This window comes from Cetorhinus maximus, chromosome 23, assembly GCF_964194155.1.
Source record: "Cetorhinus maximus chromosome 23, sCetMax3.hap1.1, whole genome shotgun sequence".
Taxonomy (NCBI): Eukaryota; Metazoa; Chordata; class Chondrichthyes; order Lamniformes; family Cetorhinidae; genus Cetorhinus; species Cetorhinus maximus.
The window spans coordinates 33,981,270-33,996,778 of NC_135901.1; the positions used below are offsets into that span (position 1 = coordinate 33,981,270).

The window sequence follows — 15,509 nt, forward strand, 5'->3', positions numbered from 1 at the left end:
AGTGTGAGCTCTTTGGTGCGTCTTCAAGCTGGATGACTGAGTGAATCCCTTCCCACACTCGGAGCAGGTGAACGGCCTCTCCTCAGTGTGAACTTGTTGGTGCCTCAGCAGGTGGGATGAGTGAGTGAAGCCCTTCCCACACTCGGAGCAGGTGAACGGCCTCTCCCCAGTGTGAATTCGCTGGTGTACAGTGAGATGAGATGATCGCCTGAACCCAGTTCCACAGTGACAGCACCTGAACGGTCTCTCGTCAGTGTGAACACGTTGATGGGACAGCAGGTCGTTGGAACTTTTAAAGAACTTCCCACAGTCTGGGCATTTAAAAAGTCTCTCCCCACTGTGAATTCGTTGATGGGACGTCACTTCCCCGGAACTTTTAAAGCACTTCCCGCAGTCACGGCATTTAAAAGGTCTCTCTTCAGTGTGACCACGTTGATGGGACATCAGGTTTCCAGAACTTTTGAAGCACTTCCCACATTCTGGGCATTCGAAAGGTCTCTGGTCAGTGTGAACTCGCTGGTGTTTCAGCAGGTTGGATGAGCTGGGGAACCCCTTCCCACACTGGGAGCAGGTAAACGGTCTCTCTCCAGTGTGAACTCGCTGGTGAACAGTGAGGTCAGATGAATGCTTGAAACCAGTGCCACACTGAGAGCACTTGAACGTTCTCTCGCCAGTGTGAACTCTTTGGTGTCTCAACAGGTCGGACGAATTAACGAATCCCTTCCCGCAGTCAGAGCAGGTGAATGGTCTCTTCCCAGTGTGAACTCGCTGGTGTTTCAGCAGGTGGGATGACTGAGTGAATCCCTTCCCACACATGCAGCAGGCGAACGGCCTCTCCCCAGTGTGACTGCGTCGATGAATTTCCAGCTGACACGGATAATTGAATCCCTTCCCACACTCCCCACATTTCCATGGTTTCTCCCCATCGTGACTGAGTTTGTGTTCTGACAGGCCGGATGATCGGCTGAAGCCTCGTCCACACACAGAACACGTGCACGGTTTCGCCCCAGTGTGAACGGTGCTTTTTCCTTCCATGTTCAAAATCAGGTTATGACAAATTGGGCGATTACGTAGGATCCTGATGTGACGTTTGGTTTCAGTTTCCCGACTGCAAATTCTCCCCTTGCGATACATTGTGAAATCGATTTAAAATAGAAACAAAGAGCATGTGAGAGGGAGAGCCCACAAAAACACAAAGGCAGGTTGTGAAATTGAGCCGAATGAATCTGGTAATTTGTTGGGCCAGCACTAGGAAAAAGTGACCATGAAAGCTGCTGCATTGTTGTAAAAACCCAACTAGTTCACTGATGTCCTTCAGGGAAGGGAACCTGCTGCCTGGTCTGGGCCTACACAAGACTCTGGCCTCGATGGCAGGAGAGAGAGAGGGGTTGGGGGGGGCTGGGGGTAAGGGGGAGAGAGAGATAGGCAGAGAGAAGCAGGAGGAGAAAGAGGTCAGCCAGTGTCTGTCGAGAGAGAAACAGAGTTAACGTTTCAGGGTTCGCAGAATGAATTATAGGGAATAAAAATGCTGCAAAACTTAATATAAGCTCAGAAGTGGAAGAGAAATGGACTATAGCACAGGGAAAAAAAATTCCTGACTATGAAAGATACTGTGGGAAGATAAAGCTGGTAAGCCAGCAGCACATGGTCGGGGGATGGACATGGATTCAGAACCACAGTAAAAGAGCCACACCAACCCCAGAGCCCTGGAACCTCTCTCAGATAACAGAGAATAGCACTAAAAGGTCTAAGTTGTGGGTGAATGGTCAAAAATACTCAACTGTGAAACAATTTCTGTTTTCAATTTTAAACTCTCCTGCTGGAGCCTGCAGCTGGAAAGATATCAGAAGCACTGGAACCAGAGAAAAATCTCCCAGTTGAGGAAATACCCGGGGAGCGGGATGATGTCACCGTGTAATTGTCGATGTGTGATGATGTCACAGACACGGAACACAGAACATCTGGGTCTGTGCAAACCAGGGATCACCACACATTGTGAAGAATGTGAGGGTCCTTGAGAAGGTTGCAAAGGAGATTTGCCAGAATGGTTCGAGGGATTTTAATTACAAGGTTTGGTTGGAGAAACTGGGATAGAAACAGAAAACACTGGAAAAACTCAGCAGGTTGGACAGCACCAGTGGGGAGAGAAACAGAGTTAACATTTCGAGTCCGTATGACCCTTCTTCAGAGCTAAAGAGAAGTAGAAATGCGATGAAATTTACACTGTTTAAGGGGGGGTGGGGCAGGTGAAACTGGATAGGTAGGTGGGGGCTAAGGAGAGATTGACAAATATGTCATGGACAAAAAGACAAAGGGAGTGTTAATGGTAGTGGAAAGGACTAAAGATGGTGCTGATAGTGGCATAAAGGTAAGAAATCAATGTGTTAATAGCAGAACAAGGGTCAGCACTCTGAAAGAACAAGATGGAACAAGTAACTCTTTTAGCGGTGGGATGGGGTGACTGGGGAAAAGGGGATAAAACAATGAATAAAGAAAATAAAAATAAGTAGATAAAATAACAAATTTTTAAAAAATAAATTAAAAAGATAGAGGAGAGAGTTCATGGTCTGAAGTTGTTGAACTCAACGTTAAGCCGGAAGGCTTTAAGTGCCTAATAGGAAGATGAGGTGCTGTTCCTCCAGTTCCCCACCCCCTTAAACAGAATAAATTTCGTCCTATTTCTACTTCTCTTTAGCTTTGAACAAGTCATACTGACTCAAAACTTTAACTCTGTTTCTGTCTCCACAGATGCTGTCAGACCTGCTGAAGTTTTCCAGCATTTTCTGTTTTAATTTCAGATTTCCAGCATGTGCAGTATTTTGCTTTTATCTTGGAGAAACTGGGGTTGTTCTCCTTGGAGCAAAGGAGATTGAGGGGAGATTTTATAGAGGTGTACACATTTATAATAGGTTTAGATAAGGTAGATAAAGAAAAGTTGTTCCCATTAACTGATCATAAAAGGTTTACAGAAACATTTAAGATTTTGGGCAAGATCTACAGGGCAGACGCGAGGAAGAAAATTTGCACTCAATGCTTACATTCAGAGGCCCATAATATCCAGGTCCTGTTGAATCGAGTGGCTCTGTCAGATCTTGATGTGATGTTTGGTTTGAGTCTCCCTTCTGCAAAACCTTCCCATTTATTATCCTGTAAAAAGGAGTTTACAAAACAATCCATCACTGTCAGTCCAGAAATAGAAATTGAGAAGAGGCAAACATTTCTCTTGGTCTGAGTTTGCTGTGTGTAAATCCTCCCCTTCTAACCCTCTGTAAAAGGAGTTTCCAAAATCCATCACTGTCAATCCAGGGTAGAAATTCACACCACTTTTTTTTTCCTCCTGCTACCTGGACCAGGATGACTGCGCACTCATGGAGGCACTCAGGTAAAAGCCTCCCTGTACATGGACGACGTCGCCGTCTTCTGCTCGGATCCGCTGTCGGTGCGCAGACTGATGCACGTCTGCGACCAGTTCGAACTGGCCTCGGGAGCCAAGGTAAATCGTGGGAAGAGCGAGGCCATGTTCTTTGGGAAGTGGGCTGACCGATCCTTTGTCCCCTTCACTGTCAGGGCTGACGGCCTGAAGGTGCTGGGGATATGGTTCGGAGGGACCGGGGCATGCGTTAGAAACTGGAAGGAGCGAGTGGCTATGGTGAAAAGGAAACTGGGCATGTGGGAGCGACGCTCCCTCTCCATTGCGGGTAAGAACCTGGTCATCAGGTGTGAGGTACTCTCGCTGTTGCTGTACGTGGCGCAGGTCTGGCCCATTCCACACTCCTGCGCGATGGCGATCACTCGAGCCATCTTCCGCTTTATCTGGAGGTCGAAAATGGATCGTGTCTGCAGGGACGCGATGTACAAGCCTCTAGATAAAGGGGGAAAAAACGTGCCCAACATCGCCCTCATACTGATGGCCACCTTTGTGTGCGGCTGCATCAAGCGGTGCGTAGACCCTCAGTACGCAAACACCAAGTGTCACTACGTGCTGAGGTTCTACCTGTCCCCGGTGTTGCGAAGGATGGGTCTGGCCACGCTGCCGCGGAACGCTCCAAGTAGTTGGACCGTGCCGTACCACCTGTCCCTGGTGGAAAAATTTATGCAGAAAAACACCTTTGACCACAAGTCCATCAGGCAGTGGTCAGCACGTAACGTCCTAGAGGCCCTGAGGGATAAGGAGAGGGTGGACCCTGTGGGATGGTTCCCCGAGCAGACTGTCAAAGTCATTTGGCAGAATGCCTCATCGCCAGAACTTTCCAACAAGCACCAAGACGTAGCTTGGCTGGTGGTGAGAAAGGCCCTCCCCGTCAGATCCTTCCTACACGCCAGGAGTCTCACCCCCTCTGCACGATGCCCTCGAGGTGGCTGTGGTGGGGAAGAGACCGTTGTTCACCTCCTTGTGGATTGTGCCTTTGCAAAGAAAGTCTGGAGAGAGATGCAGTGGTTGCTGTCGAGGTTCATCCCGAGCAGTTCTGTGACACAGGACTCTGTGCTCTACGGGCTGTTCCCAGGGACACACACCGAGACAAACATCAACTGCAGCTGGAGGATCATCAACTCGGTGAAAGACGCGCTTTGGTCTGCCCGAAACTTGTTGGTCTTCCAGCACAAAGATTTGTCCCCGACCGATTGTTGCGGACTGGCACAATCCAAAGTCCAGGACTACGTGCTGAGGGACGCACTAAAGCTTGGGGCAGCTGCCGCAAAGGCGCAATGGGGAAGGGTCGCTGTCTAAGACCTTTCTACCACAGCGCACCGAGAGACTGGGAACTGTTTAGAGCCCCTCGGGCTGTACAGATCAAAATGAAAGGCTGTAAATGACTGTAATATTGTTTGTACTGATGCACCTGGTGATACATTTTGTAAAAGTTTAACCTGGATTGTACCCTTGTAATGTTGTTTTTGAAATGGTTTTGAATGTGATTGAAGATTTTTATGAATAAAGTATATTTTTACAAAAAAAAGACTGCGCATGCGCCCTGCGCGTCCCACCACCCCCGGGGCCGAGCAGAGGGAGAGATTCAGCCATTGCCGGCCTCTTCGATGCAAACGCGGGGCCGCTGCTTACTAACGGTCTGTGGACTGCAGCAAGTGTTTACGAAGCCTCCCTGCCCACTCCGCTGGCTCCATTCCTCTCGCCCACCCGCCAACTCTGTCGCTATGAAGCAGTCACCATTTTCTCTGCCGCTCCAGTCACAGAACAGCGCTGCGCATGCTCAGGCAGAAGACCGCAATGCGCAGGCGCGACATCACTCCGCTGTACGCGTGTCTCGGCGCGCTCTGGATGGATAGGTCACATTCTGTCCCGCTCTGACTGCTGGGTGCGAGGTCCGCCATTAGTAAGCGATATTCCTGCATGTAAAATGATGTTTTATGTTCCGATGAGAGAAAATAGAAAATTATTAAATCGATTAATATTAACAATCAACCATAGTTCTGTCCTGGGGGTAATTAGCAGCAGAAGAAACGTCCACAGTTAGATGTGAATTCACTGGATTCTTAGCAGTCGGGGTGAAGAAGTGATTTTTCCTTTCCACAGGTCGAGTCTTGTCAGTCAAGGTGTGACTGTTGCGGATGAAATCCTTTGAACTTTTAAAGCTGGGTTGTTGACAGGTAGTCAAACTGAGAAAATCCCTTCGCAAACATGAAGCACCTGAGTTTTCTCTGTCAGATGTCACTGCTGCTGTGTCAACTAATCAGGTGATCAAGGGAATCCATGTCCATATGGTGAATGATGCTTTCGCAGTGTGACTTTACCCAGGAGTGTCCAACTCAGACTTGGATTTCTAATCCTTCTGGCAAAGAGTCCTACATCTAATCCACATTACAGGAAGGATGTGATTGCACTGGAGGGGGTGCAAAGGAGATTCACCAGGATGTTGCCTGGGATGAAACATTTAAGTTATGAACAGAGGTTGGATAGACTTGGGTTGTTTTCGTTGGAGCAGAAAAGACTGAGGGGCGACCTGATCAAGGTGTACAAGATTATGAGGGACATGCATAGAGTGGATAGGGAGCAGCTGTTTCCCTTAGTTGAAGCGTCAGTCACAAGGGGACACAGTTCAAGGTGAGGGGCAGGAGGTTTAGGGGGGATGTGAGCAAAAACTTTTTTACCCAGAGGGTGATGACGGTCTAGAATGCGCTGCCTGGGAGGGTGGTGGAGGCGGGTTGCCTCACATTCTTTAAAAAGTACCTGGATGAGCACTTGGCATGTCATAACATTCAAGGTTATGGGCCAAGTGCTGGTAAATGGATTAGGTAGGTAGGTCAGGTGTCCCCCTCGTGTCAGTGCAGAATCGATGGGCCGAAGGGCCTCTTCTGCACTGTGTGATTCTGTGATCCTAATCCATAGAAAAGAGAAAAGCGATGCTATAAGTATGAAATAAAAACAGAAAATTTTGGAACTAAAACAGCTCTGGTTGCATCTGTGGAGAGAGGAAGTTTTCATTTCAGGTCTGTGACATTTCAGAAGAACTATACTGAATCAGTGCACAGACCTGAAAACATAACTCTGGTTCTCAACCCACAAAAATTCCCAGATATGCTGAGTATTTCCATTATTTTCTGCTTTTATCTCTGGTTAAAGATGTTGCTTCTGAATTAGACATTGGATTTATTGGTGACTAACTTATATTTATTCTTGTCTATCTGCAAGTGGAAACACCTTCCAAACCCTTTTCTAATATTAACAGCTTCGATCAGGTCGTGCCTCACCCTATTCTCCACAGAAAACATTTTTAACCTGCTCAATCTCTGTTGAATGCGATAAATTTCCAATTCTGGCATAATTCCAGTAAATCTTTCTTGCACCTTCTTCAGTGCTTCTAGATCCATCTAATAATTTAAAGAGGGGGGATAACTTGAGACTTCAAACTCATCATTTCTCCAAAATATTGGAAGGATCTGTATTGCAGTGGGAGAGAGGACTATGATTCCAAGCTGTTAGTCACTAACCTGTATTTCAGCCCACAAGCAGAACTTAAGATGAAATGAACACATCCAGTGAAAAGATTTAGGAAGTCGGTGTGACTTTTATTTGTGACTAACTACCTCTTGTATTTTGTAAATACTGTTCAGAGATTTAGCGACTGGGATATCATCTACCTGCGATTTCCTGAGCCCGTGCTTGATGCAGTGGGAGATTTGGCCCCGGTTGCAGTATCAGCGTCCCAGAGATGGACAGTAACCCGCTGATTGAAACTGCAAACGCCGCTTTCCCCTGCTGGTGATTGGAGAGTGACAGGCGGAATATTGTTGCTTTTCAACTTTTCCCTGTCTCACTCACTATGGAGCTGAGGAAGTGCGAATAATTGATGGCTTTGTTTGAATACAATAACTTCATAGATTTCTAATGGGTTAGATGCAAGTACAAGGTAGATCGAATTGTTTTCCCATTAGAAGCTAAATGGCAAGCAGAGATACAGATTCATGAATCAATGAAAGTAGCAGCTCTCCCACTGAAACCTCGCTCAGGTAAATGGTGAGAAAATATCTGGTGATACAAGTTTTACAGGATCAATTTCATGAATATGTCCAACCAGCATTAGTAACCCCAACACCGACAGAGTTCAATCAACACAACCAATAAATACTGAAAACTCACCTCTTCACAGATGCTGCCTTGTCAGCTAAATATTAGCAGAATTCTCCCGGTTCAGACTCAGAGGGAGAATGGGAGCAGGGAGAAGAGAATTTTCTGCTTCATGTTGAGAACATTGTTGGGAACTAGACAGAGCAGTTCTGATGAATCATGTATCCCAAGCTGCTCATGCTCCTGAATACTTCCAGCTTTGTTTTTTACTTTTAAATTTCAGAATTTATCTTCTGTAATTATAATTTTTACAGGCCTGTATTTCATTTGATTCCAAACATGTTTTCAATTTGTGATTAATAGTTATTTGTTTTGTGTATTCATACATGGAATGTGAGACAGCATATATTGCCCATCACTAATTGCCCTTGAGAAGTTGGTGGTGACCCGCCTTCTTGAACCGCTTCAGTCCATGTGGTGTTAGAATGCTGTTAGAGAGGGCTTAATTAGGATACAAATTAATAAATTACTTACGATACTACCTTTCAGAGCCCATAATTAAACCTGGTTCAAATATATTAAGTAGAGAAATTAAAGCAATGTTATTCAAAGGGTACTGAAACAAGATATTTATTCACATGGTGATGTTAAACAGTGCACTTTTATTTAATTGATTTATTAACCTGTGTGTGCTGCTCACCTGTGTTTTCCAACCCATTTTGAAGACTCCAGACGACCAAAGAAAGCAATCAGATTTAAATCAGCAACCTCAAACTTTATATTAACCCCCTTTCAGCATCAGGTGAGTTTTTTGTGCTATCCAAACTTCACAAAATCCAAAGGAAGACATTTTATTAAATGGAAGTGGCTTCCATCCTATTTTAACTGGATATCCTTAATTATTGCTCACATGTCCTCTGAAGGCTGCAGTGCATTTATAACATTTAACTGTTAAGCTGGTTAAGATCACTGCTCTAAATGGAGAAATCCAGCTAAGATGATAGTTGTAACTGTTTGTAAATATCAGGCTCCAGGTCAGTAGTTGGAATTGTTTATTTTAAGATTCTATATGAGAAACACATTGTGACACTTGTTGTGTGATGTTTGATGTATAACTTATGGACACGGGCTCCAATACTTTAAGTATATTTGTAAAGTTAAATAATGGTCTGTTTTATAACGAGAGGTGCAATAACCACATAATGTTCGATTTCTTATTTTAAATGCAAAGGTGGGGCTGTTTTCAGGATGAGCTGCTCTTGTAAAGCCAGGACATCTGTATGAGTAATCTAGAGGCCCAGGCTAATGCTCTGAGGACACGGGTTGAAATCCCACCAGGGCAGCTGGTGGAATTTAAATTCAATTAATAAATCTGTCATCACAAGCAAGATGACAATGACCCAATCATCATTTGTCGTAAAAAAAAATCTGATTACTCATGTCCTCCAGGGAAGGAAACCTGCCGTCCTTATCTGGTCTGGCCTACACATGACTGATAAATAAGATAAATAAACTAAGGATAAGAAAAAAATGCTCTAAGTAACTGATTGTACTAAGTAACTGGTGGTAATTTAACCTGGAATCACCGTGGGTGATATTAACCTAATAATAATTCCCATGACATCCCAGCTGACCAAAGTCTGTCCCAATCCATGTGAATGATAAATGGGTTCTCACAGTAACGGGAGATTCATTTATTAGTGAAGCTTCATCTACTGTACACAATATTTCATGCTGCCATTTATCCGTTGATGCGTTTTTGACATCCAAAAGTTTCAGGATTATCAAAAAGAAACAGACTGATTCTTCCAAAAAGTCCATGTCGGTGTTTAAACTCCACAACAGAATTAGTTCTAATCTCACAGACCCGCCAATCCACCACGATCTTTCTCCCCCTGTCATTCACTCACCTTTTTAACCTGGTTCTTCTGTGTTGCCCTGGTCTCTGCTTCAAACCATGACTCTGTTAACACATGGAGAAAACAACTCATCCAGCCCAGGATAAAACCCAAATGTTCAAATATTTCTCCCCAGCTGTACTTCCACACACCAGACAGAATGTCAGCGACTGAGCTGGATCCTTTCTGTCCCCTCAGCTCCAGTCCTACCGTGTGGAGCTGAACAACAGCGATTTTCACTGATTGACATTTAAACCAATAAAACACTGTAAAGCAATTCACAGGAAGCATTGCCAAAGTTTGATAGTGACCCACCCAGAAGGAGATATTAGGAAGGGTGGCCAGGAATTTGGTAAAAGGGGTAAGTTTAAAGGAGGTGAGAGAGTGACAGAGGCAGAGAGTTTGAGGGAGGGAATTCCATTGTTTGGAGCCTCGGCAGCTGAAAGTGAAAGAAAGGTGAAGGTGAGATGAAAGATGAAATTGCTGCTGAGGGCTGAATAGTGAATTGACTGACTTTCTGAAAAGGTCTGATCCATTTTTCAGAAGTGAGTCAAATCGCGGTGTCACAGGAAAGTACAGCACAGAAGGAGGCGGTTTGACCCACTGTGTCTGCATTGACAGTGCAGTCAGTCCCACATCCCCACCCTTTCCTCACCCAGGAGGTGGTTTGACCCACTGTGTCTGCACTGGCAGTGCAGTCAGTCCCACTTCCACACCCTGTCCCCACACAGGAGGTGGTTTGACCCACTGTATCTGCATTGGCAGTGCAGTCAGTCCCACTTCCACACCCTGTCCCCACACAGGAGGTGGTTTGACCCACTGTGTCTGCATTGGCAGTGCAGTCAGTCTCACTTCCACACCCTATCTCTGCACTGAAGGCAGTTTGACCCACTGTGTCTGCACTGGCAGTGCAGTCAGTCCCACTTCCCCGCCCTTTCCCCAAGTTGCTGCAGATTTTCCTCCTTCTAGTCTTCCCTTTTCAAGGTTGCAATTCATTCTATTTACTTTATCCTATTCGGCAGTGATTTCCAAATGCTAAATGATGGTTTTTTTTTAAAAAAAAACATCTTGTTACCTCTGGTACTTCAGACAGTCATCTTAAATTGGTGCCATCTGGTTATCGACCCTGTTTGAAGCAGTTTCTATTTAATTACTCTCTCTGAACCTTTCATGATCTTATGATTCAGCTCAATCACAATTCCTCTTATCCTTCTCGGCTTTAAGAAGAACAACCTCAGATTCTTCAGTCTATGAACTGAACTGTACTTCCTCATTTCTGAATTTGAACATGGGTTTGTATCACAACCGCGTTTTCTCCATAACCAGAAATTGTTTAGGTGAAGAGTTAATGGATAACAGCAGCATTGGCAAATTTTAAGGAATATTTTTCTGGCAGTGAAAGGACACATAAAAAAGCCTGGAACTATGAGGCAGTCAATACCCAAGGGGGTAAAAAGAGAACAATATTAGGCTGTGCTCGATCTACCAATCTCTCATACAATTGTTAAATGTAATAACCAAAAACACCACGGAAACATGTACCAAGGTGAGTTGCAAGATATCCTAAAGCTGGTATTAACAAGCTGAAGTTTCAGATTGTTGCCACAGTAATTGCAGTTGTCCTCATTCCGTTTCTGTTACTGATGGACAGCAATAGGATGTAAGGCATGACGGATAAACTGACTAAAGGGATGATGCTGCGAGGCTAAATGTGGGTGGTAAAGGGATAGGCTTTCCTGCTTGATGTTCAATCCGGCAGAAATATCATTCCTGATCAAACAATCACAGCCACTATTTCAAAGCAGCAAGCCAAACCGAGAGGTGTAACTTCCTATAATTTTATATTTCCCCAACAACACAGTTGTTTTTTTCACTCTCATTCCGCCATTTTATAACCCAATCTAGCGAAATATATTTTCTTACCTTGTATCCTGTTCGTTTGAAGTCAAGGCACGGAGCAAATTCACCATGTTTTCTTGTCATTTCTCGAATGAGATTTGGAACCAGACTAGTTGAAGGACACTTTTATCGGTGCCAATCCTTCACTGTCTCTCACTGTTTCAAAACAGGTACTGTTATCATCAGCCTGTTATGTATCTTCAGTACATCATCTGAACAACAAAAGCTCATCATAGCTCCGCATTCTCCACATTGAAAACCTGTTTGAAAATATAAACAACTTCAAAGCTTAACAACGCACACAAGACTGGAAGGAGAATGAGACTGTGGATAATTGGCACTGTGCACATTCCTGTAATCAGGATCTGGGAGAATCAGGGAGATGAGTTCCTGCTTCTCTTTACCGTGTCATCTCCAAACCCATCTCTTCTCAATGCCTTGTGTCTTCCATGTCTAGTCCCTGCTTTCAGGGATAGATTGGGTTCCCGATCTGACTGTGTCTGCGTCAAGCAGCTAATTGACCTGGAAGCTGGACAGGGAGAGGGAGCAGGAGCCGAGGCGGGGATTGAAGCAGAAAGCGAGGCGGGGATTGAAGCAGAAAGAGATGTGACATGGCAGTGTTTAGAATTTGACGTGTGTCAGTTGCTTTTAGTGATGAATGTCTGCAGTGCATTGCCGTGTAAGTTTCACAAGAACTGCAATGGTTAAGTTGGTGCGTTTTGGAAATTGAAGGTTGCACACCCACAGCTGGTGGGACTATTTCACCTCCCTGTCAATTTCATGTACCTGTCAACAGCATTCAGTGTTGTCATTGGCTGAACAAGTCATTTGTGTTCTATGTAAACACCCCATTTTGCCTCTGGTGAATGTGGTCTGAAGTGAAGAAATTGCGAAATCACTGTGGATCAGCCATGGTCCCTCTAGGTGGTGGACGCTGAGGGTTTCAGTGGTTTTGTCAATGTTCTGGTCAAGTTGTAGATTTAAAAAGTTCCTCTCGCCTGCCTCTCCCGCCTCTGTTTCCATCTCTTTCACCTTCCTTAGATTCCACCAGACTGGGTGGCAGGTTTCCTTCCCAGTTGGGTTTTTATGACAATCCAGCAGTTTTCATGGTCACTTTTTCCTAGTGCCGGCCCCACAAATTACCAGATTCATACAACTCAATTTCACAACTTGTCTTTCTGTTTTTGTGGGTTCTCTATCACTCCATTGTTTTCCTGTTTTAAATCAATTTCACAGGGTATGAGAAGGGAAGGATTTGCAGCCAGGAAACTGAAACCAAACATCACATCAGGATCTGATGGAGTCGCCCAATCTATCGAAACCTGAATATCATCGGATTTCGAACTTGGAAGGAAAAAGCACCGTTCACGGTGGGGAGAAGCCTTACATGTTTTCTGTGTGTGGGTGAGGCTTCAGCTGATCATCTGGCCTGTGAGAACGTAAAAGCAGTTACGACGGGGAGAAACCGTAGAAATGTGTGGATTGTGGGAAAGGATTTGGTTACCCAACCCAGCTGGAAATTCATCGGCGCAGTCACACTGGGGAGAGAACATTCACCTGCTCCGAGCATGGGAAGGGATTCAGATGGTCATCACACTTGCTTAAACACCAGCAATATCACACTGGGGCGAGACCTCTTAATTGCCCAGACTGTGGGAAGTGATTTAAAAGTTCTGGGAACCTTATGTCCCATCAACATGTTCACACTGACGAGAGAGCATTCAGGTGCTCTCACTGCAGGACTGGGTTCAGACGATCATATGACCTCACATTACACCAGCAAGTTCACACTGGGGAGAGACCGTTCACCTGCTCTGAGTGTGGGAAGGGATTCAGTAAGTCATCCCACCTGCTGTGTCACCAGTGCACTCACACTGGAGAAAGACCATTCACCTGCTCCATATGTGGGGAGGGATTCACTCACTTCTACAACCTGCTGAGACACCAGCGCTCCCACACTGGGAGAAGGTGATTCACCTGCACTTTGTGTGAAAAGGGATTTACTGATTCATCCAACTTGTTTAAATACCAACACATTCACAGTAGGGAGAGGCCGTTCACCTGCTCCGAGTGTGGGAAGGGATTCAATGAGTCATCCCACCTCCTGAGGCACAAGTGAGTTCACAAGTAACTATAATGATTGGATTTTGCCATTAAACACATCCAGACTGAACCAGGTTCTTTGAGGTCTGCTTCTGCTGATGTTAATAAACTCCAGCCAGTTACAGGGGTTAATATTCTGGATAAAAGTCAAATAAATCAGCTTTGTGAAAAACATGGTTTGTTGAATCATTTACTATCTCGAACACAAGTTAGTTCCTTTTGAAGGGCTCTCCCTCTCCCCTGTCACTTTCATCCTCACCTCCAACAACAAGTGTGAGGAGCTCATGGAGCTTCTTTGTCACTAAGATTGAGACAATCCAATCAGCTGCCTCTGCTACTCCCCTTCCACTAGCCCACTGGGACAAACTGTCTCTAAAGTTCCCCGTTGTCTGAGCTCTGAACTCACATCTTTCTTTAGTTTCTCTACCATCTCCCCTCATGCCCTCTCAGTGCTCATCTTGTCCATGAGACCCATCTCCTGCTCCATTGACCTTATTCCCGCTAAACTGCTGATCACCTAACTTCCCCATTTTCACTGATATTGTTAATAGTTCTCTCTTTTCAGGTCGTTCCTTCTAATCTGCCATCATCACCCCTTCCTTAAAAACAAGTCTTTGATTCCACCGTCCTTGCAACTACTGCCCCATCTGCAACCTCCCTTTCCTCTCCAAACTCCTTGGACGTGTTGTCACCTCCCAAATCCATGCCCATCTTTCCCAGAACTCCCTGTCCATATCCCTCCAATGAGGTTTCTGCCCCTGCCGCAGTCCTGAAACAACTCTGATCAAAGCCACCAATAACATCCTATGCGACTGTGACAAAGGTAAACTCTCCCTTCTGGTCCTTCTTGACCTGTCTGTAGCCTTTGACGAGGCTGACCACACCTTCTCCAGTGCTACTCGATCCATCTCATCATATGGAGATAGAGATAATCCATGTCACTCGTGCCCCAAATTCCTGTATGTTGGAAGGATCAGTACTGCAGTGGGAGAGTGGGCTGTGGTTTCGAGCTGTTATTCACCATCCTCAATTTCCATCATTCTCCCATTAGCTGAAAATAAGATGAGATGAAATGAGCTGATCCAATGAGCGGAGGGCTGTTTTCATTCTAAATCCGCCACTTATCCCATTAAGAATAGCTGTCAGGGAATGGCTAGATTTCAGCACAGTACCAGTGTAAAGTTAATTAACATGATTGCCAAGCAGCGATGAGGTGAATTTGCAATTCCTGTGCACCTTGTTTACACATTTTCCAGATTAAAACTTGAATTGAAAATATTATTCCCCATCTTCACTATATTCAAGATGGGAAGCCATCAATATTTGGATGCTCTGGGACACTCAATGGATACTGGGATAGGGTGAGAAAATAGAGTGGAGGTGGAAGATCATTTAATGATGGAGCAGGCTGAAGGGGCAGTATGGTCTACCCCTGCTCCTATTTCTTGTGTTCTTATAAACATCACTGTGGATCATTTCCATGCAAGCAAAGTGGATGCAGCACCCACCTATTCACCTCCTTTCCCACGTACCAGGACCCCCAAACATACCTTCCAGCGATTTACTTGTACTTCTTGCTATTTAGCATTGTGTATTCACTTCTCATGACGTGGTCTCCTCTACGAAGAAGAATCTAAATCCCGATTGGGTAACTGCTTTGTGGAACATCACCTTTCAGTCTGAGAGTGTGATCCTGAGCTCCCAGTCTTACCAATTTAATTCTCCACCCAATCCCGCTCTGATCTCGGCCTCCTGCATTGTTCCAATGAAGCTCAATGAAGCTCTCAGAACAGCAGCTCATCTTTGATTAGACACTCCTCGACGCAAGATTCATTTCAACAATTTCAGATCATGACAATCGCTCCCATTATTTCAGACAGTAGGTGCTGGTAATGTTTCTGCTGTTACCATTTATCCCCCTTCTGGACCTGTCTTTTGTTTCTCCACTTCTCCATTAATTTATTTACTTGTCCCATTATCACCCAGTGTTGCCTTGCACCATCACAGAATCACAGTGCAGAAGAGGCCCTTCGGCCCATCGGGTCTGCACTGACACGTGAGAAACACCTGACCTACCTACCTAA

At 45.1% G+C, this 15,509-nt stretch overlaps 4 protein-coding genes across 5 annotated transcripts in view; 2 read left to right on the plus strand and 2 right to left on the minus strand.

Annotated features, from left to right (window-relative positions):
* The window catches only part of LOC144697491 (uncharacterized), a 1,380,819-nt gene that overhangs the window by 429,804 nt on the left and 935,506 nt on the right, over positions 1-15,509 (minus strand). The gene's annotated exons all lie outside the window — the stretch shown is intronic.
* Positions 1-15,509, plus strand: part of LOC144698473 (uncharacterized) — an 88,151-nt gene that overhangs the window by 46,449 nt on the left and 26,193 nt on the right. The window lies entirely within an intron of this gene.
* The window catches only part of LOC144697517 (uncharacterized), a 213,017-nt gene that overhangs the window by 45,672 nt on the left and 151,836 nt on the right, over positions 1-15,509 (plus strand). The window lies entirely within an intron of this gene.
* The window catches only part of LOC144698476 (uncharacterized), a 35,861-nt gene that overhangs the window by 2,390 nt on the left and 17,962 nt on the right, over positions 1-15,509 (minus strand). Inside the window, 2 exon segments of the mRNA XM_078570416.1 lie at positions 1-1,122; positions 3,039-3,147. Of these exon segments, the coding sequence (XP_078426542.1) occupies positions 1-1,122; positions 3,039-3,147 (1,231 nt within the window).